The sequence below is a fragment of the Tasmannia lanceolata genome, unplaced genomic scaffold, assembly GCF_043159265.1.
Source record: "Tasmannia lanceolata isolate RefF3 unplaced genomic scaffold, GAP_Taslan_0.1 ptg000013l, whole genome shotgun sequence".
Classification (NCBI taxonomy): Eukaryota; Viridiplantae; Streptophyta; class Magnoliopsida; order Canellales; family Winteraceae; genus Tasmannia; species Tasmannia lanceolata.
The window spans coordinates 41524891-41545780 of record NW_027518690.1 but is presented as its reverse complement, the minus strand read 5'-3'; the positions used below and the strand labels follow the sequence as shown (position 1 = coordinate 41545780).

The following is a 20890-nucleotide window of genomic DNA, read 5'->3' as shown; positions in this document are numbered from 1 at the left end:
CAGATTTTATCTTATTCATTTAATTCATGTAAGGTAGATGTTCTTTCTTGCAACAACCGGCTGTGAAATGCCTTTCTCCAAAAGTCCCTATCAAATTCCATACCTGTAGTCTTGTATAAATTTGAGTAGTGGGCTTTCAAAACAAGAACACAAAACGGAGGAAGAAAGAAAAATGGCTTCCAAACCAGGACTCTTCACCGAATGGCCATGGCAGAGGCTTGGGAGCTTCAAGGTATTCCCACTTTCTTCTTCATTTCATGTATTTTTCTTTCAACATGCGTATATTTGCCTTAACATAATGATTTATATTCTATTTTTTGTCTTCTTTCTTCCTTTTTTGGGTTTGTTATATGTGATGAGTTTTTATTAACTAATCTCCCAACTCTCTTGCATTTTTTGTTTTTTCTTTCCTTTGGCATGGTCCTTGAAGTACATGATTTTGGCACCTTGGGTAGCACACAGTACATACTCATTCGTGACCAAAGGAGAAGTGGAAAGGGATCTGTTGAGCTTTCTTATCTTCCCTTTTCTGCTATCGAGATGGATTCATAACCAGATATGGATAAGCATATCTCGGTTCCAAACGGGTAGAAGCAAGCACAAAATAGTTCACAAGGGTATTGAATTTGAGCAGGTGGACAGAGAAGCAAACTGGTTAGTGCTCTCTCTCTCTCTCTCTCTCTCTCTCTCTCTCTCTCTCTCTCACACACACACACACACACACACACACACACACACACACACACACACACTCACTTGTTTTAGAAATAAATGGCAGGGATGATCAGATCCTCTTGAATGGAGCTGCTTTGTACGTGGTTACTAAGCACTTTCCCGGGATATCCCTTTGGAGAACCGATGGTATTATCATCACTATTCTCCTTCATGTGGGTCCAGTGGAGTTCCTCTACTACTGGCTTCATAGAGCCCTGCACCATCATTACTTGTATTCTCGATATCACTCGCATCACCATTCCTCTATTGTTACTGAACCCATAACATGTGAGCTTTTCTTTCCCTTATATATGCATTATATTCCCGACATATACGATTGAAAATTCATCAAATAAGTGCCCTAACTTGTACTTCTCAACTTTTTTATACATATATAATACCTGCATATATGATCGCAAACTTATACTTCTGCCTTGGGGTCGTTCATATTGCTCAACGGATTCAGTTTGGATAGATCCACCTATGTCTTGGTCACAAACTAGATTGCTTAGGGGTTTTTACTTGGCATTTAGGTGCCACACAAAACTTCTTGTTTGGTTGCATGCTAATATAGCATTGACATCCCTGGAGACTACCAACAGGGACACATGTGTCACCCTTGTCACCTCCTGTTGAAGCCTAAAAGAACAACAAAGGTGAAATTTTGCTTGAATTTCTTAGGAATGCTCTCTCTTTCTCTCCTCCCTTTATATTGGTAATGACACTCTCTACCACTACTCTACGAGGTTGACAACCAAACACTACTTATCACTATTTTATATGGTAAGTTTCAGGAAAATCCAAGGCTTGTCTACTCCGTGTTACACCCTCTTTAAGGTGAATACCTGCAACCAACCAACGGAACCTTTTTTGGAATGTAATTTTTGAACCACATCGTGGTTGATTTCTAATTGGATTGTCTATCAGAGTGCCCAAGGCCAATATTCTTAGTTTGTACAGAGTTAGGGCTTAGCGTTAGAGAATAGCCATTGAATCTAAAAGTGGAAAATTGAGATATTATGTATAGTTTTGATTAGAATTTTTAAATAGTACAATAATATCGTTCATTTTTTTTTTATGGGTAATAATAATATATATGTGGTCAATAATATCATTCATGACATAAATGAATGAAAATATGAAAGATTCTTTTGTACATTAACATCCTCCAATTGGATCGGGACGTTCCAACGGACTTTGTTGCTCCTGGTTTCGGACTAGAGGATATGGATTCTGTAAGATCCCATGTGGGAAAGGGAGAAGAGATTTCTGGGCTATATATGTGGATTCTCCCTCACCTTGTGTAAACGTGTTTTCAGCGCCTCCAAGGGGCGGGCCTCTACGGAGTGGATCGGGCAAAAGTATAGATTAGGGGTGCAACTAGGGTCGGGCTTCGGATTTCCCAAAGCCCTACGCTACCTGAGAATTATCTGAGGTTAGGTCAGGTCTAATCAAGGTTTTAAATTTCAGGTGAAATCCGAAATTTCGGTGAGGACCAAAATCGAAACGTTCTGAAATCGAAATTGCCAAAATTTACCAAATTTAGGTCTTAATTTCGGAAATTTCAGAAATTTTGGCGAAATTCTTTATAAAATATTAATTTTTTATTCCTTTACAAAATTTCAGCCAACATTTCGCCCAAGAAAATGACATTTCGAGCGCTTCTACTGAATTTCGGGATTTCAGCTAAAATTTCGGTTTTGATGAGGACCGAAATTACCCCCGAAACTGAAATTTAAAACCTTGGGTCTAATTTTTATAGGAAAACCCGAGATTCGTAAACCCAACCCTACCCAAGATAGTTTCTCAGGTAGGGTCGGGTCGGGTTTTCATTTTTTAGCATAGGATAGTGACTAATTTTAAAGATTGTAAAAAAAAGTTAAAACAAATCTTCAAACGAAAATTCTCTAAATGTATGTCATGAAGTGTATAAATTTAAGGACACTGTATTTTCACATAACAGACATGATCACCTCAATGAAAAGAATTGTAGCAGTATAATGTATGTCATGAAGTGTATAAATTTAAGGACACTGTATTTTCACATAACAGACATGATCACCTCAATGAAAAGAATTGTAGCAGTATATTGAAATATAATTTGCTATGTTATTCAATAGGTATTTAGAAAAGTCACAGTACACCCATATGAGTCGGGTTTTCCAATTTAAAACTGGACCCAACCCAAGACCCATGATTTCTAAACCGGATCCATGTTATTTTTGCTAACATACCAACTTCTCCAAAAGCTTAAGCTGTTAAAGTGTAAAAGATTAAATCCAAACCATCTCCATCAGCTTAAGCTTTTGGAGTAATTGGTAAGTTTCATATGGTATCAAAGCCAAAGGTCTCGAGTTCAAACCTCCCGGATAGCAAAAATCTACATGCAATGGTCAGCCCAAAGTGGGACCTCATGTGCCATGTGTTTGCCAAGTGAGCCACACGTGAGGGGGAGTATTAAAGTATAAATGATTAAATACTACCTTCTCCAACAGCTTAAGCTTTTGGAGAAGTTGGTAAGTTAACAATTTTCCGGTCAGGTAAAACCTGACCTAAGTTGCATCCCTCGTACTATAGATGGAGCACCTATTCCATGATGATATAAATAAATTAAGGGCGGTGATATCCCCCCGCCTTCTACTCTACAGCGGGTACAACACCTCCAAACCGGTGTATCTCTCTCTCTCTCCCTCCAACATGAACGGTTGGTGAGCAAGGTAGGCCCCTCCCATGTTTTTCAAAATGAACCGTACAGCCCACACCATAGGATGATCCAAACTGTCTATTTGATGGGCCACATTGTAAATAGGTTGTGTCCGAAAAAATCATTTCTACAGGATGATCCTAGCCCTCCGATCTAAATAGAGACTGCATATTATGGAAACCTTACAGATCGGAGGGTTGCAATCCTCCTATGGAAATGATTTTGGGGGCACAACGTATTTACGTCTCCGCCCGTTAAATGGACGGCTTCGATCATCCTATGATGTGGACTGTACAATTCATTTTGAAAAATATTTATGTGGGGGCTACAATTGGGATACTGTACGACCCACACCATATAATGATCCAAATCAAGGTAAATAGATTGTACCCCCGAAATCATTTCCATGGGATGATCGCAACCCTCCAATCTATAGATCGGTTTCCATAATATGTAGTTTCTCTTGAGATCGGAGGGCTAGGATTATCCTATCGAAATGAGATTTTGGTACGTCGTAGCCCATCAAATGGACGGTTTGGATCATCCTATGGTGTTGGTCATACAATTCATTTTGCAAAATATGAGTGGGACCAGTCTGCCTCCCCCACGCCCGAAACCCACCCCCCGCGCCAAAAAAAAAAAAAAAAAAAAAAAAAAAAACACCTATTTATTTTACCGGCAGCTTATGTCCAATGTGCATTTATACGTTGTTTATTTTATGTCTGTTTGACAGCCGTGGTACATCCTTTTGCGGAAATGCTGATCTACTTCATACTATTTGCAATACCTTTGATGACTACGGCGCTCTCAAGAACGGCTTCCATTGTATCAGTCTATGGTTACATGACTTTTATTGATTTCATGAACAACTTGGGGCATTGCAACTTTGAGATTGTTCCCAAGTGGCTCTTTCACATCTTCCCTACGCTCAAGTACATAATCTACACTCCCTCGTAAGTTTCTAGCCCCAACATTATATAAATTTTTAGTAAATTAAAGGAGTAGAAGAACAGATGCTTATTTCCACAGGATGATTTGTTTTAAATGGTGTTTTTTTTTTTTTTTTTTTGAAAAAAAACGCGTTTTATCGGTGTGCAGTATAAAACTCCCTTTAAAACTTTTACAACCAATAAAACTCCTTTTTTTTAGCAAACATTTTAAACGCGTTTAAAATGTGTTTTAAATACTTTTTTTGGCCAAATTTCCAATTTTACCGCCACCATATTTAGAAAATGACAAAATTCTAAAATTATTTTCTTGTGTTTCCGTTTTTTTTTCTTGTAATGAAAACACTAAGAAGCAAGCTCTACCAATTAATTAAACAAATGAATAAATGAATAAATGAATAGAAAATCTATAATGCCATTCAAATAAAATGCGGATGCGGGCCAAAATGTGGCCAACACAACTCCTAGTTGACATTGTGTGGTGCTTGGTTGACGCGGCTGAGTACTTACCTAACACAGCCACAACTAGGGAGAGTCCAAAGAGTTTTGGCTGATTTTGTGCAGAAAAATATGGATTCAGACAAGAATGCGATCGAGGTAAAACGAGCTGACTCAGGCGAGTCAATGATGACACAGGGGAGTTTTTAAACTATGGTTGATTGAAATCATGCCAAATGAAAGGGATTTCTTTCGGTGCCATTTGGATGTATGGAAAATAAATTATGGAAAAAGTTCTATGGAAAATAAAATTTCAAGGTATAACAGGGTTGCAATTTACCTTGAAATTACTGAATTTTTTTATTTTAGAAAAAAAATCGATGAAATGGGTTAGGTGGAACTCATTTTCCGAGGAAAAGTTTTTCAAAGATAAATTTCCAGGTATCCAAATAGCCCCTAAATTTATTTCTTGTTCTAACATTACAGAGATAAGTTCGGACTTGTTGAAAAACGACCTCTTAAGCAATAGTGAAGAATTTTTTTGAAAATAATACCATAACAGAAAATCTAAAGCTGTCCAATTTTGTTGAATTGGCAAAAAATGGGCATCTCATCCCTAAGCATTAGGCCTATAATTAAGGTTTAACTTTTCTTGGCGGAACCCTAATTGAGGCTTGAGTGATCAAGAGGCTAGGGTCATCCAATCAAGGTTGGATCATGAAAATGAACTGGACTTGTGCCTACCAAGTAGATCAATGGACCCTATGAGACGATTTATTGCGCAGATATGAGATCTGTTGGGGCGTTGCGGTTATGCCGAGTCAACTCTCATTGCTCAGAGGGGAAAACCCATGCATCCAAACGGCCCCTAAAAGAATATTGGCAGGATTTTCCTTCCCTAGTCTCTGAAGGCACGTTTGGCTGCCACGAAATTGTTTTGATGATAAATCGGGCTTCTCCTAGTGGAGACGAGAGTGAAATCCTTAAAAATCAGAAAGCAAAATTTTTGAAACTAGTGTTTCCGGTGATGAGTTGCTGCGAAAAGTCTGGAAAATGTCGGTCCGGTTTTTAGTAGACTTTTTTGTTTCTGGAATTTTAGCTACTTCACTAGTTTCCAGGATTTCGTTTCCTGATTTTTAGGGACTTCAACCCTCATGTCCACTTGAAAATAATGAATAGGGTTGGTTCAAATTATCTTTTTTTGTTAGGAATTTTTTGAAATATTTTATCTTTCGAAACTTTTCCGGAAAATTCCTGCAATCCAAACAAGACGTTTGATTTTCGTTGGAGATGATGCATTAGTTATTGAAGTTTTGGAGGCTTCTTGGAGCATTTGATGGTTTATTTGAATTTCTACATGCTAATTTGTAATTTTCTTTATTTTATTTGATGATTTACGAGTAGATAATTGTACTAGTGTATATCGTCGAAAAAACAACTAATAAGTGTTGGAATCTTTTCTTTGGAGAAAGTTTGGCTAAAAAGTTATGGACAAATATGTCACATAAAACAAGAATCTTAACGAATATCCTTCAAATTGTAAACGAAGATGAATGGTAATAGCAAATGTTAATTAATGTCACAATAGTAAATATTTTCAATCGTACAAAATTTTGTCAAACAAAGACTGTAAAACTTTCATGCCGTATTTTACCACAGCCAAAAACATAATTACAGCGGTAAAATTTTACCTCAGACACTTTTATGCCCCCTTGCGTTCTATGACGAAGTAAGTGTATCCATATCTGATAATGCTCCATTGCTTTCAACGCCAAATGGGCTTAAAACAAAATTTACACCCATATTTACATTTAAAAATGAGTGCAAAATTTGTCCTACAGCCGTTTTTACTTCAAAAGAAACTGGGCCTAAAGTAAAAACAAATTAAGGCAAGATGAAATGATGCAAAATGCCTAAATGTAATATTAATGAATTATTTTTAGGGAGATGATATCACCATTCACCACTACCATATTTTGATGATCGCACTCCTCACATTATTAAAAAGTACGGTGTGGCCTACACCATAGGATGATCCAAACCGTGCAATAGATGGGCCACAGCCAAAATAGGTTGTGCCCCAAAAAATCATTTTCATAGGTTAATCCTAACCCTCCGATCTATAGAGGGACTGAATATTAGAGGGTTGATCCTAACCCTATATAGATACAGAGGGTTGGGATCAACCTATGGAAATGATTTTTGGGGCACAACCTATTTAGGCTGTTGCCCATCTAATGGACGGTTTGGAATCATCCTGTGGTATGGGGCATACCATACTTTTTAATAAAGTGAGGAGTGTGAATCATCAAAATACGCAGTGGTGATATCATTTCCCTATTTTTAACGGTATTGTTAAGCGATATTTCTCATTGACATTAAAAAAAAAAAAATTCCTTACGCCGTGTTAATTGTAAATGGTTTCATTAAACAGGTATCATTCTCTCCACCACACGCAATTTCGTACTAACTACGCACTCTTCATGCCAATGTACGATTATATATACGGTACGGTGGACAAGTCTTCGGATGACCTATACGAAGCTTCGCTAAAGGGAAAGGAGGAGAGGACAGATGTTGTGCATCTTACCCATCCAACTACATTACAATCAATCTACCATCTACGGCTTGGATTGGCCTCCTTAGCTTCAAAACCTCATACTTCCAAATGGTATTTATGGATGATGGGGCCAATTTCATGGGGGTCTATGTTACTGACATGGATCTTTGGTTCCACCTTCGTTGTGGAGAGTACTACGTTGAATAAGGTCAAAATGCAAACATGGGCAATACCAAGATATAGTTTTCAAGTAAGAGATAGCAATTGTTGCCCATTTGGATTGACTTATTAGTAGAAGAAATTATAACTGTTTTTTAATGTTTTCAGAATGACAATTTTTCTTATTTTTTTAGTTGAATATTAATGCTTAATGTGATGCCTTTCTTTGCAGTATTTATCATGCAAGAGAGCTACAATTAATAGATTGATAGAGGAAGCTATATTGGAGGCGGAAAGAGAAGGGGTCAAGGTGTTGAGCTTAGGACTTCTAAATCAGGTAAATACAACACAACAAGTCTGTAAATATTATCACACTAATACGTTTTGCTTTGTACACGACCAGTTTATCCTTTGAGATATTAATCAAGCTAGTAGTGATCTTATCTTGATTTTCATCAGTTCGAAGAGTCCCTTCGTGGATTTGAAGGTTCCCCTTCGTGGATTCTAAGTTTTTCCAGGAGACGATAAGATTTTTAATATCCTTAATAATTTGGTTACAATCTTTTCTTTAACCTATCTAAACAACCTGGTTTTTTTTTTTTAAATAAGAAAAACAATCTTCTAATGAAAAAGGCAAAAATCTCCCTTTTGTACCAAAACCTTATGTTAGAATAGATAAGGAGGAGAAGAAGAGTGAGGGAGAAGATGAGAGATTCTCCACTAGGGAGCTCCCATGTAATATGATGTATATATAGGCCCAATTAGGGCAACATGATACAAAGACTATAATACTCCTCACACATACATGTAATGACCAAACTACCCTACAACACTCTTCAACACCTCCCTTTGCTAAGAGTCCAACTATTCTTACCTCTTCTCTTTCACAACAAAGAGCACAAGCATCCTCAAAATATTACCACAAATTCCTTGAACAACAAAACAAACACCATCTCAATTATTTATCTTGTAAGAATCTTATCACTGGGGCGGTAAGATTGCATCTTCGTACTACTTCTTATCTTCAAACAAAGGCTCTTTGAAGCCCACTATTGCCGCTGAAATCTACCTAATGTAGAGAGGCACACCTGAGGAGATGACCTGCACTCATGAGCAAATGGTCAGAAAGCCATTAGAATAGATAAGGAAGGAGAAGATGAGAGATTCTCCACTAGGGAGCTCCCATGTAATATGATGTATATATAGGCCCAATTAGGGCAACATGATACAAAGACTATAATACTCCTCACACATACATGTAATGACCAAACTACCCTACAACACTCTTCAACACCTCCCTTTGCTAAGAGTCCAACTATTCTTACCTCTTCTCTTTCACAACAAAGGGCACAAGCATCCTCAAAATATCATCACAAATTCCTTGAACAAAAAAACAAACACCATCTCAATTATTTATCATGTAAGAATCTTATCACTGGGGCGGTAAGATTGCATCTTTGTACTACTTCATATCTTCAAACTAAGTCTCGTTGAAGCCCACTATTGCCGCTGAAATCTACCTAAGGTAGAATGGGTCCCAACTGGAGGCACACCTGAGGAAATGACCTGCACTCATGAGCAAATGGTAAGAAAGCCACTCGGTGTTTGGACTCCAGGAAGGCTCTCCAATGCTCAAGTCAAACCTAGAATAGTAATATGCGCTCTCTAATGCGCTCTCTAGAATTGAATGAAGACAAAAGCAACTGTGTACCGTGGAGATTGTGCCCCTATTTATGGAAAGAATTAAGAGTCCGACTTGCCATTGGCTAGGTGTCCGTCATGTGTCCATTTCCGATTGGATGTAACATGTCCACTTCTAATTGGTTGGCAATTTTTACCCCAACACTCACTAACATCAATGAATATTTGATTACACATACACTCTCACATTCATGGCCCATGCTATGCATGTTGTAAAATGGTAAGGCCCCACTCCATCAAAGCAAGAGGTGCAAAATGATGGGCTCCACCCTTTGCATGAGTTTGGGTGGATGGAGGGACCTACCTATTAAAACATGAGTTGTAAAATTGTGGGCCACACTCCATAAAAATATGTGTAAAATGGTGGACCCCACCTTATGCACAGTTTTGCGTGAGGACATTGGGCCCCACCCCAACAAAACAACGTGTACGATTGGGGGGCCGACCCACCCAAAAAAAATGGTGTTAAATGGTGACCCCCACCCATGCTATGCACAAGCAGGTTTAAATATTTTCATGGAAAAATCCAAGGCCTAAGTAAGTTATAATTTTCCTTTAAAATAGTGATTTTTTTATATTGGAAAATAATTTCGATGTAAAATGTGTTCAAAAAATATTAGAACATTTATTTTCTTTGGAAAAAATTTCCAATAAAAAAATTTTCATAGAAAAAAAATCAAATAAAAATTTCATGGAAAACATTTTCTAATAAAATTTATTCATGAAAGAATGACAACCAAAAGATTCATGTGTACGTGGGGTATCTTATAAATTATAGATACATATATAAATGGGTTGAAGTGATGATTTCTAGTACATGGTCTAAAAAAAACCTTGTGTGTGACTTTCTTTACTGGAAACTGTTGAGAAATCTGATAAGCAGAATCCAATCTGACTGTGCACAAAGAAACAATATAGTAGAAATAAAGAAACTACAAGATGCACAAACAAGAAATTTACGTGGTTTGGACAAGATGGCCTTCGTTTGACACTTGAAACAACGATCACTGCCAATGTTTTTTTTTTTTTTGAAAAGGTGAAATTCTATTAGAAAGAAATGGACAACGAACAAGACAGTAATGGGGTCAAAGAGAAAGACTCTACAAGGACAACAGAACTCAAGGGGTAAGTAATCAAGTCTCTGATGTCAATCCAGCTCGAGCTAGCTAGTCCGCTTCTCCATTTGCCGATCTCCTAACGTGATGGTAAAGAACTGAGTGACCCACCACGCGGTCAATCTCATCCTTGAACTGAGAGAATCTCCATGGGTGAGGACACCCCTGGCCATCTAATAACATTTAGGGAATTTCTTTCCGCTATGAGATAGTCCAAATCACTACCCTCTATCAATCTAATACCCTGAAGGATCACTCTGACATACTTGAATCCTTGGTATCGATCGGTCCAGAGAAATCCATGCACTTGGTGGAACTGTTTTCATCTCTAAGAACCCCTCCAATACCTGTCGACCCTAGGTTGCTAAAGCTATATCCATCAAAGTTTTAACTTCAACCATCCAGGGTTAGGGGGATTCCATCTAGGAGCGACAATCTCCGGATGGTCCCTACCGAGACAAATCTCCTTCCAGCAGCATCTAATATATGTGGTCGAATACAAGCTGAAGTTGGATAGGACGTTAGCCCAAGAGATGACTAAAGCTACAATCCTTGAATAAATAGAGAATGTGCTCTTATCTACGTTTTTAATTGTACAAGCATCTCTCTTTCAAACGGACCCAGAGAGTGGCCAGCAACACAAGCTTCCACAAGATCCTTCCCTTATGGGACCACGGCCCAAAAAGCCAACTGTCGAGAAGCTCATAGATGTGAGCGGGGAGAACCCGTTAGATCCCAAATAGATCCAAAATTCTGGCAGATGTCTAGCGTAATTGCAATGAATAAGCACATATGATCCATTGTCCCCCCCCCCCCATATAAGGGGTACAATGGTCTACTATAAGCATATGGCAACGTCGAAGGTGGTCTATCGTCTGAATCTTGTACTGGCAAGCTGTCCTACCGAACGCGCATACTCTAGGAAGAGTTGGAATGCTCTAAACTTTGGAAAGCTGCGACGGAGGGGACGAATAAGCAAGATATAGGTAGAATGACTTCACTGTGAAGGATCCAAAGTTGTTCAAGATCCAAACCCTTTTATCACTTCACACCTTCCCAACGTAGTAAGACTACCAGGTGAATGAGATACACAACATTGTCCACTACTCTTTCAAAGAAATTTCTCCCAAATTCAATTCTGTAAGAAATCTTGTCTCCTTCTATTCCAAAATAGTCCTTCACAAGAGCATCATGGTCCGTGGATTCTCTAGAGAGGTCCGAGAACTGATCATAATAGGCTCATGCGATGCGGTGACAGGAACACTAAATTGGACCACCCCTACTTACTTGAGACCACGGTCTCATTACCATACATATATCAGAATGAGCATGATCGGATCCTAGCCAAACCACTATAAGCAAACAACTCTTGATACGAAGAAGAGCACCTAAATAACTGCGGCCAGAGAGTCAAATAAGTCGGGAAGAAACCGTCTGAAGTCGGGTCGGACGGCATTGTCTCACCAAAACTTCACTCTATCTCCACTATAAACTCTATCTCACACCCTCTTCAAATTTGAAATTCTGCCTCAAAATATCCCTCCAAACTGTAATGCATTGGGCCTAAATTTATCATCAGATGTCCAATTGCAAGGCCTTGAGCCGTATCTCATGTCAATTACATTTGTCCATAGCTGGGATCACTGCCAGTGTTCAGAACATGCAAAATATTGATTACCAATTTCATGTCTCTATCCCAAGCAATTACATTTTAAACAAAACATGCTCAATTGTATGGCTACTTATTTAATTTTTGGGGTGTAAATTGTTTTCGATTGTGTGGATATTTTGCTATGTTTTTCATTCTCTATTTGTACTCGTGGAATGTAGGGAGAGGAACTGAACAAAAATGGTGAGCTTTATCTTCAAAGGCACCCAGGACTCAAGATCAGGGTCGTGGACGGGAGTACCTTAGCAGTTGCCATTGTACTGCGTAACATTCCTAAAGGAACAAAGCAAGTTCTAATGAGAGGAAAACTTTCTAAAACAGGTTGTGCTGCTGCTCTAGCTTTATGCCAAAAGGGTATTCAGGTATATTGATTCGTTACACTTATAAATGTCATTCTTTACTTTATTTTAATTTTTGTATGAAGTGAACAAAATAAAAGTGTTAAAGCTTATACCATGAGTTAGCCATTTTTTCATCTGATGGCTCATCACTTACCGAACCCTTGACCACTACTCTTATAGTTGTAACTGTGAAATAAACAATTACACCAAAAGCCTAAGCTGTTAGAATCGTTCAATACATGTGGCACATGTGGCCCCTCTTTTAGGTTGGCCATACAAATGAATTTTCAATATCAAGGAGTTGTTGGGTTTTGAACGTAGGACCTGCTGTTAGGCAATAGCTCTGATACCATGTGTAACAACCAATTACTCCAAAAGCGGTTTGTGTGAACTTCTTTGGAAATTTTAGAAGATAGATGGTATTGGAATTAATGAGAGAGTGAAACGAACTGTGCCGTGAGACACAAAATATGCAAAACCGAGAAATTTAATACCGTTTCAAGTATAGGCGATTTCGGTTTCGTTCTCAACCGAAACCCGAAATTTTGGATTTTGGTCGAAATTTAAGACCTTGCCTAAAACTCCTCCCTGTAGCTATCCATACAGTTTTATGTAAACCACACAATAAAAACTCTAAACACCTAGAGACCTAATAAAAAATAATTGCTAAATGGTCGGGTAATGATAATGTTTATAATTCTCCAACGCAGAACCAACTCACACTTAAGCAACTTCAAATCAATCAGGTCATAAATCAAACCCGTCGCTCGGCCCCTCCGACATTGTGCACGAGACAACATTGACTCTAGTACTCCCCCTTAGCGATGACTCTATACCGATCGTGCCAAGTCCCTTTAAAAACTTTATGATCTTCTTGTAGCCAGCCCTTCGAAAGCATCAAGGGCTACAAACACACGAACCATCATAACTGGATTGCACATCTCGTCATAATCATGCCCGTACTTCTGTAAGAATTCTCGAGCAACAAGTCTCTCCTTGAACCTTTCTATTGATCCATCTACTTTCGTCTTTACCTTGTACACCCACTTACACGAAATAGGTACACTCCAACAAGCAGTGGAACTAGATCCCACATTTCATTCTACTTCAAGTCTAGGTTCTCCACTCACATTGCTTCCTTCAATTTAGGAACACCTTTGGCTTCTTCAAAAAATGCTAGTTCGGTAATCCCAACTTCTTCAACTGACGTCACTACATATACCACATCTGCAAACTTTGGGCTTTTTAAACTTTCTTCTCTCGTCATCACCTCCTCCTGAGGTTTTTTTACTCAACATCACCCCTACTAGAATCACTGTCAAACGGAACATTAATCACATGATTCGAACATTCTGAACCAACTGTTCGGTAACTATTGTTTGTGTCTTCCAAACTGCCGACAACCACAATCTTTGTAGTCGTAATAGCTACTTCACACAAATCACCTAGTTTTTCTTCGATGTAGAGAAAAGCACTCCACTCAATGTCTTTTGCCTCTACAAAAAGAAGTCAGTTCCACCGCCTTACTATCTTCTGAGACATTTCACTCCACCATAAATGTCTCTTGATTACAAATCGAATTTATTTCAAAATAATGACTCTTCACAATAGGGGGTTCTAGAACATTCAATGTAACCCCCCCCCCCCCCCCCCCTTTCTCAAAGTCATATTCCGTAGCAGTTTCTTCCACTACCACATCACAAGCAAAAGAAGCTTGCATGTCCCATTCACCATCGTCATCCTCTTTGTCTTTGAATTCGTTGAGAACATTCCCATCATCGTTCTCAATCTTAGCCCGACAATTTCTTTTAATATGACCCTGTTTACCACATCGACAACACTAAAAATCACATTTTTCTTGTGATTTATCATTGTTATTAGCCCGATCACCTTTCTTATAGCCATCTTTCGGCTTCTTATTTTTCTGCCACTTCCACTTGCTATTCACCACAAGCGATTCCTCACTCTCTTTCACAGCAATTCGGCCACCTGTCATGCCAACATCTTTTGATTAATCAAGCAATTCTACAACTCCATGAGAGATGGTTGCGTTGACCAACCACGTATAGCGGTGATAAATCCGCTAAACTCGGGCCCAAGCCACAAATAATCAATCTCCGCATCCGGTTTTCACTAATCTTAGAATCATCATCTAACTGTGAAATCTCATTACACAAGTTCTTGACTTTGATGAAATAATCAGAGACGGATAAATTACCTTGTGTTAATGAACTGATCTCGTTCTCCAACATCTACGACCGTGCATCGTTCGCCCGTGAAAAGAAAAATGAGAGTGCCCACCACACTTCTTCAGGAGTTTTCGCATTTCTAGTATGCTCAACCAACTCCCTCTATATTGACGTACAATGTTTTTCCGGCACGGATCTTCCACTTCCGCAGCAGCGTATCCACTCCCTTTTCTGGTGCCTCGGTGTCGTCGCCGTTCACTATCTCACATAGATCCTGGCCTTGAAGATACGACTTCCAATAGTTTTAGTTGGTATTATTGAGCTTTTCGATCCCCACCAACATACCACCACTTTCCTCCTCCTTTTTTTTCCAACCTCGATATCACCTCGAAGCAATAAAAAAACAAACCAGTATTCCCACTTCGATATCCCCTTGAAGAAAATCGAAGAACAAACCGGTATTATGATCGAAGACCTTGCTCTGATACAACTTGCACGAACTTCTTTGGTAATTTTAGAAGATAGATCGTATTGAAATTAATGAGAGAGGGAAACAGACTGTTACGTGAGACACACAATATGCAAAACCGAGGAAGCACTAAAAAAAACTTTTGCTGAAACGTGAATTCACTTAATCGTGGAAGGTCTGTTACAATCTCAAATCCAGTACTTCTGTTTTATATGCATCCAGAAGTTTGATTATTTATGATAACTACACCACCTATAAAACAGGACTCTTCCTATTAAAGCAACCAATCCTAGATAACCTAAAACGAGTGTTTAAAAACTCATTTACTCGATAAGGAACTCGCCCGAGCCGACTCCTTTTACCTTGCCCACGTTCCCGTGTTGCACCACATCCGCATTCCGTATTTTGCCCTACAAAGTCAATAAACTCCTTTGACTCTCCCGAATTATGACCGCGTCAACCGTGTTTTTGGCCGCATCCACGCAGAGTCGACAAGGATTTTTCTTGGCCGTGTTCCGTGTCGCATCCGCGTTTTTAAACACAGCCTAAAACTACTCTTTGTAGCTATCCATACGGTTTTATGTAAACCACACAATAAAAACTCTAAACACCTACAGACCTAATAAAGAATAATTGCTAAATCGTCGGTGATGATAACGTTTACAGTTTGAGCTAGTGTTATTTAATCATTTATACTCCAACACTGTCATCTTTGGGCTGGAACAGGTTACAACCGCTTGCAAGGATGAATTTGAGAAGCTGAAATTGCTGCTCCAAGCAGAGTGTGCGAGCTACTTGGTCTTTTCTGATAGTCTCAATGTGAAGGTAATATTCATTTGAGTACAGAGGGTTTACATATATACTAATGAGTGGGAAAACACACTTATTTTGTGGTTTAGGGTTCTTAAAACTCAATAGATGACTATTGTTGCTTTTTTCGAATTTAATGCTGAAAATTTTAGGATGCTACCAAAATCGATCTTTATTGGCAAATAAAATGATTTTAAGTTAATTTTATTTGCAATTAAGACATTATTGCCCCTTCAGAAGATATTAATTATATCATTTCAATCACTAATATAACCATTAGGGAAAAGATATATTTGCCCCTTTTACTTCCTTAGGCCACCCGCTTGTAGTGTAATAGGGTAGTCATATGCAAGGTTTTAAGTTTTGATTTATCCGTAATTCCAAAATTTCTGCAGAATTTACCGGAATTTTACCGAAATTTCGGCCAAAATTTCAGTAAATTTGGCTGAAATTTTGTAAAGGAATAAAAATAATAATATTTTATCACGAATTTGGCCGAAATTTCTGAAATTTTGACTGAAATTCGGTAAAGTTCGGCAATTTCGGTTTCGAAACGTTTCGGTCCTCACTTAAATCCGAAATTTAAAACCTTGGTCATATGTACACTAGATGGGATGGCCCAGGGAAGAAAAGGGGGCGAATATATCACTTCCCTAACCGTTATTTTCAAACAATCATATTCAAATTCAAAATCATTTATGTGCAAGATCATATGCAAATTTTTTTTAGAGATATCCAAAAGGGTATATGGTTGCTTGAAGAGTTGTTTAGAGTGTCATGAAAAATGCTACAAGCATGTTGAGTTTGACAGACATGGTTGGTTGGAGACGGATTGTCGGAGGAAGATCAGAGGAGGGCATACAAGGGGACTCGTTTCATTCCCTTCTCGCAGTTTCCTCCAAAGAAAGTTCGCAAGGACTGCACTTATTATCTCACTCCTGCTATGAAGATCCCTAAGCACCTTGAGAACATGCACGCGTGCGAGGTCAGTACTTTGTAACATGGTTGTCTAGGATATCTCTTTAATAAATTTTCCTTCACAACTCATGTTTAATTTGGGTAAAGAACTATAATTATGTGAATAAATTATATGCTATTATGAATAGCTGATAGAATCTCGAGATATTAAGTTGCATTGAGCTCTCCCTAGAGATGATGATACTACACTATCTCCATATTTTTTCGTGGAAAATGATAAATTCGCACCCCCTGTAGGAAAATTCACACCCCTCTAAAGGAGGCTATGTGGAAGAGTAACGCTTTTTTAAGTCAATTCACGTTAAAGGGATGCCAATTATCCTACAGGGGTTGCGAATTTACCATCCCCTTTTTTGTAAAGGGATTTTACCTATAAATCACTTATATGTAAAGTATATGAGAGAACATTTCCGACACACTTGTGTAGGTATACCTACACACTACCTTAAAATACAGTGGGGGCCCACATTATTTGGGTGATCCAAACAATTCATTTGAATGGTCCTCACATAGATAGGGTGTCCACAAAAAATCAGATCCATAGGATCATCCCAACCCTACGATTTATGGAGGTAAAATGGACGTGTATAAACCTTCACAAATTAGTCCATTTTTTGCCTCCATAGTTTGAATGGTTAGGATGATCCTATGGATCTGATTTTTTGTGGACACCCTATCTATGTGAGGATCATTCAAATGAATGGTTTGGATCACCCAAACAATGTGGGCCCCCACTGTATTTTAAGGTAGTGTGTAGGTAACTTACCTACACAAGTGTGTAAGAAATGTTCTCTCAAAGTATATAGTGTTAATTATCATTAATCATTTTCAAAGTTCTTGAATATTACTTATGTTAACATAAATTAGATACTAAATCATATTTTTGGTTGTACAATATGGAGTACTATTAGTTTACTAGTAATGTTGGGTGTCATGTGATGTTTGATTACAAAAAGAAGCCAAAGCCCCACAACTTACATAGGGGTGCAACTCGGGTCAGGTTCAACCCGAAGAAAAGTCAGATCAGTTAGGGTTCGGGTTCGGGTTGAGAGCTTGGGCAACCCGACCAAGTGAAACCCGACATTTTTTTATCAAATTTCTTTCTTTTTTCTATAAGCTTTAAAGCTCAGGTTGGGTCGGGTTTGGGTTGGTAAAAAGGTTTCCTCGAGCTAGGTCGGGTTGGAAATTGCCCGAGTTGCACCCCTACGGCAAGACTACTTACCTGCTACTCTACCTTGCAGCCCCTTGTCTACTGATTTGGCACCTAACTCTACTACTAAAAAACCTTTAAAAGGTACTATTTTGGGAACCCCTCTCTCTCTCTCTCTCTCTCTCTCTCTCTCTCTCTCTCGTCATTTTTATTTTTTATAGATAGGTTGCTGGTTAAAAAGAGCATACAACGTTGGAAATTATCTTTGAGGAGGCATCTAATTCCTCTCAAGTTTGTGTTATGTGCCTAATTGGCTGTAACGCAAATAAGCAAAAACAAAAATAGAAAAGAAGGGGAGAGACGTTGATTCGAGGCAACCGGACCTCCTAATGGCTCGATTCGAGAGGAACCATGACTCTCTTAGAACAAAGTCTCCTTTGTGCTGTAAAATTCTTCTCTTTTATTTTCATTAACATAAACTTCTTAAATACAAGAATGAAGGTAGTGCCGCATAACTACCCCATTAACCCACTTACATAACACATAACAAGTAACCAACACCCACTAACAAGACACATTTTCAACAACTAACTCCCACTTAGGGGTGTAAATGGATATTGGGAAATTCGATTACCGTCCGCATCCGAATCCGTTTAAAGCGAATATTATCCGAATTCGTTTCAAGCGGATATTATCCGAATCCGTTTATGAGATATCCGGCTCTTGGCGGATGCGAATCTAGTCAATGGTATATCCGATCCGTTTAACATCCGAATCCGAGAAGTAAATCCTTTTTATTTCTTATTAATAATATCATTAATATTTATTTTTAGTAATAACACACTATCTTTTGTTTCTATAAGAAAAGTGAATATTCTTTTTAGAAAAATAAAAATAAAAATAGCCCAAACCCATTCCATCAAAATAACCCAAACCCATTCCATCATGTACAAAAAAAAAGGAAAAACCCAAAGACCACTACCAACACTATCATCCATCCCCATCGCCTCCTTCTGCCTTTGTTTTAAAAGGAAGAAGAGGATCTCATATATTTTAGGGTTTGAGAGTTAATTTTGTGAAGAGAATGTAGAGGTCTAGTTTTAGGGTTTGGAAAATTCATTCGAGTAAGTAGGAGAAAAAAGATAAAGTGCTGCAATAAAATGTTCGAATTTACCGGATAAACGGATACGGATAATATCTGAATTCGAACAATATCGGACGGATACGAATTCGGTAATAGATATTAAATATCAGTCGAATCCGAATCCGTATCCGAATTCGGATAGTATATACTGTAATCGAATTCGGATATAGCCATATCCGCTCCGAATTCGATCCGTTTACACCCCTACTCCCACTACCCTTAACCCATACACCACAGCTAACACCATAACCCTAGAACACATCCCTACAACTAGACAATAATCGGCTATATCCGCTCCGAATTCGATCCGTTTACACCCCTACTCCCACTACCCTTAACCCATACACCACAGCTAACACCATAACCCTAGAACACATCCCTACAACTAGACAATAATTAGATTATAACTACCTATATGCACCATAATTATATGCACATAACAGTTTGCTTCCTGCATAATGCGAGAAGAAAACGAGGGATTCTATTATGCATCAAAAGGGATTCTGATTAAGCCCAAGCAAATGGTTTAAAGGACAATTTTATTTATGCTTTTTTTCTTACCAATCAACGAACATATAACTTTCCACATTTGCATTTATGACAGAACTGGCTCCCAAGGAGGGTTATGAGCGCATGGCGTGTAGCAGGAATAGTGCATGCCTTAGAAGAGTGGGATGCACACGAGTGTGGTGACAAAATGCTTGACATTGAGGAAGTATGGATAGCTGCTCTTAAGCATGGCTTCCTTCCACTATTCCAGGCGTGATTAGTTATCCTATAATTTTATATCAAAATAAATAAATCATGGCCTATCAAAAATAAATAAATAAATCATGAATCTATAATGTGCATCTCTATAGGGACTTGGTTAATCATAAGTAAACGATGAATATTATAGATCTTGTAAGGGGCTTTTATATTGTTGTATTTTTCTTATAAAACTTTTTTACTGTCAATGGGAGTTTTCTGTCTATATCAGTTTCATGGAGAATATGTACATAATGGGTTGTGGGTTGTTATAATCAAAGGTTAAAATTTCGGTTTCGGTACCAGTTTCGGACCTTGAAATTTCGAAATTTCGGTCGAATCTGGTACCAAACCCGAAATTAATATTTTATTCAATATTAAATTTCGGTATTTCGGTGAAATATTAAATTAATATTTAATATTTTATTCAATATTAAATTCCGAAATTTCGGTCGAAATAAATGACCGTTTCGGTTTTTACCCATTTCGGTGTCGGTCTCCACCTCGAAATTTAAAACCATGGTTATAATCACCCCCACAATTTGCTGTTGCTCTTTTACTTAGTACAAGGTGAGTTAACGCAATTATCAAAACATGGCAATGCAAATATTAGTAGCCAAGAAAAAATTTACTCTGCTTTAGATTGAACCAAGTTAGTAAAAATGTTTTCTCCAAAAAGTGGTTTGGTGATTTTATTTATTATTGTTTAAACCATCCTAGAGTGGTTTAGTGATTGTATTTATTATTTTTTTAAACAAGGGAAATAAATGAAACCCTTTGTAAAATGCATTTAGCATGATCATTATAATTGAATCCCATCCCACTTAAATCAGGACAACAATACATGTTTGTTGGTGAGTCTCCACTTCCCATCACCAGAGCAGGATTGGTTGGTGATTGAATCTGCTTATTGAACTTGTTAGGAAGAATTAAACATTTAACACAAAATCCTTTTTGTTCATATGGAGATGCTTTGATCAAGTCTATAACATATTGCAATTATCACTCGATTTGAATGATTCATGATTCCAATGATGATCAACGTGCTATTTACA

The 20890-nt window shown here is 38.1% G+C and overlaps 2 protein-coding genes across 3 annotated transcripts in view; both read left to right on the top strand.

Moving 5' to 3' along the window:
* The window catches only part of LOC143890134 (very-long-chain aldehyde decarbonylase GL1-5-like), a 67652-nt gene extending 47591 nt beyond the window's left edge, over positions 1-20061 (top strand). Inside the window, exon 11 of the mRNA XM_077394697.1 lies at positions 19914-20061. The gene's annotated coding sequence lies outside the window, so the exon portion shown is untranslated. The remainder of the gene's footprint in view (positions 1-19913) is intronic.
* LOC143890135 (very-long-chain aldehyde decarbonylase GL1-5-like) lies at positions 124-20061 on the top strand. Of its 2 annotated transcripts, none has more exons than XM_077394699.1 (10): positions 124-232; positions 431-654; positions 779-1002; positions 4152-4350; positions 7238-7613; positions 7755-7859; positions 12169-12369; positions 15733-15831; positions 16628-16801; positions 19693-20061. In XM_077394699.1, the coding sequence occupies exons 1-10, from the start codon at positions 173-175 to the stop codon at positions 19852-19854; spliced, it is 1824 nt and encodes a 607-aa protein (XP_077250814.1). In that variant the 5' UTR covers positions 124-172; the 3' UTR covers positions 19855-20061. The 2 variants fall into 2 exon arrangements, with proteins under 2 accessions (XP_077250814.1, XP_077250813.1); XM_077394698.1 differs by having other exon boundaries at positions 4152-4371.
* Positions 20062-20890: the final 829 nt, after the last annotated feature.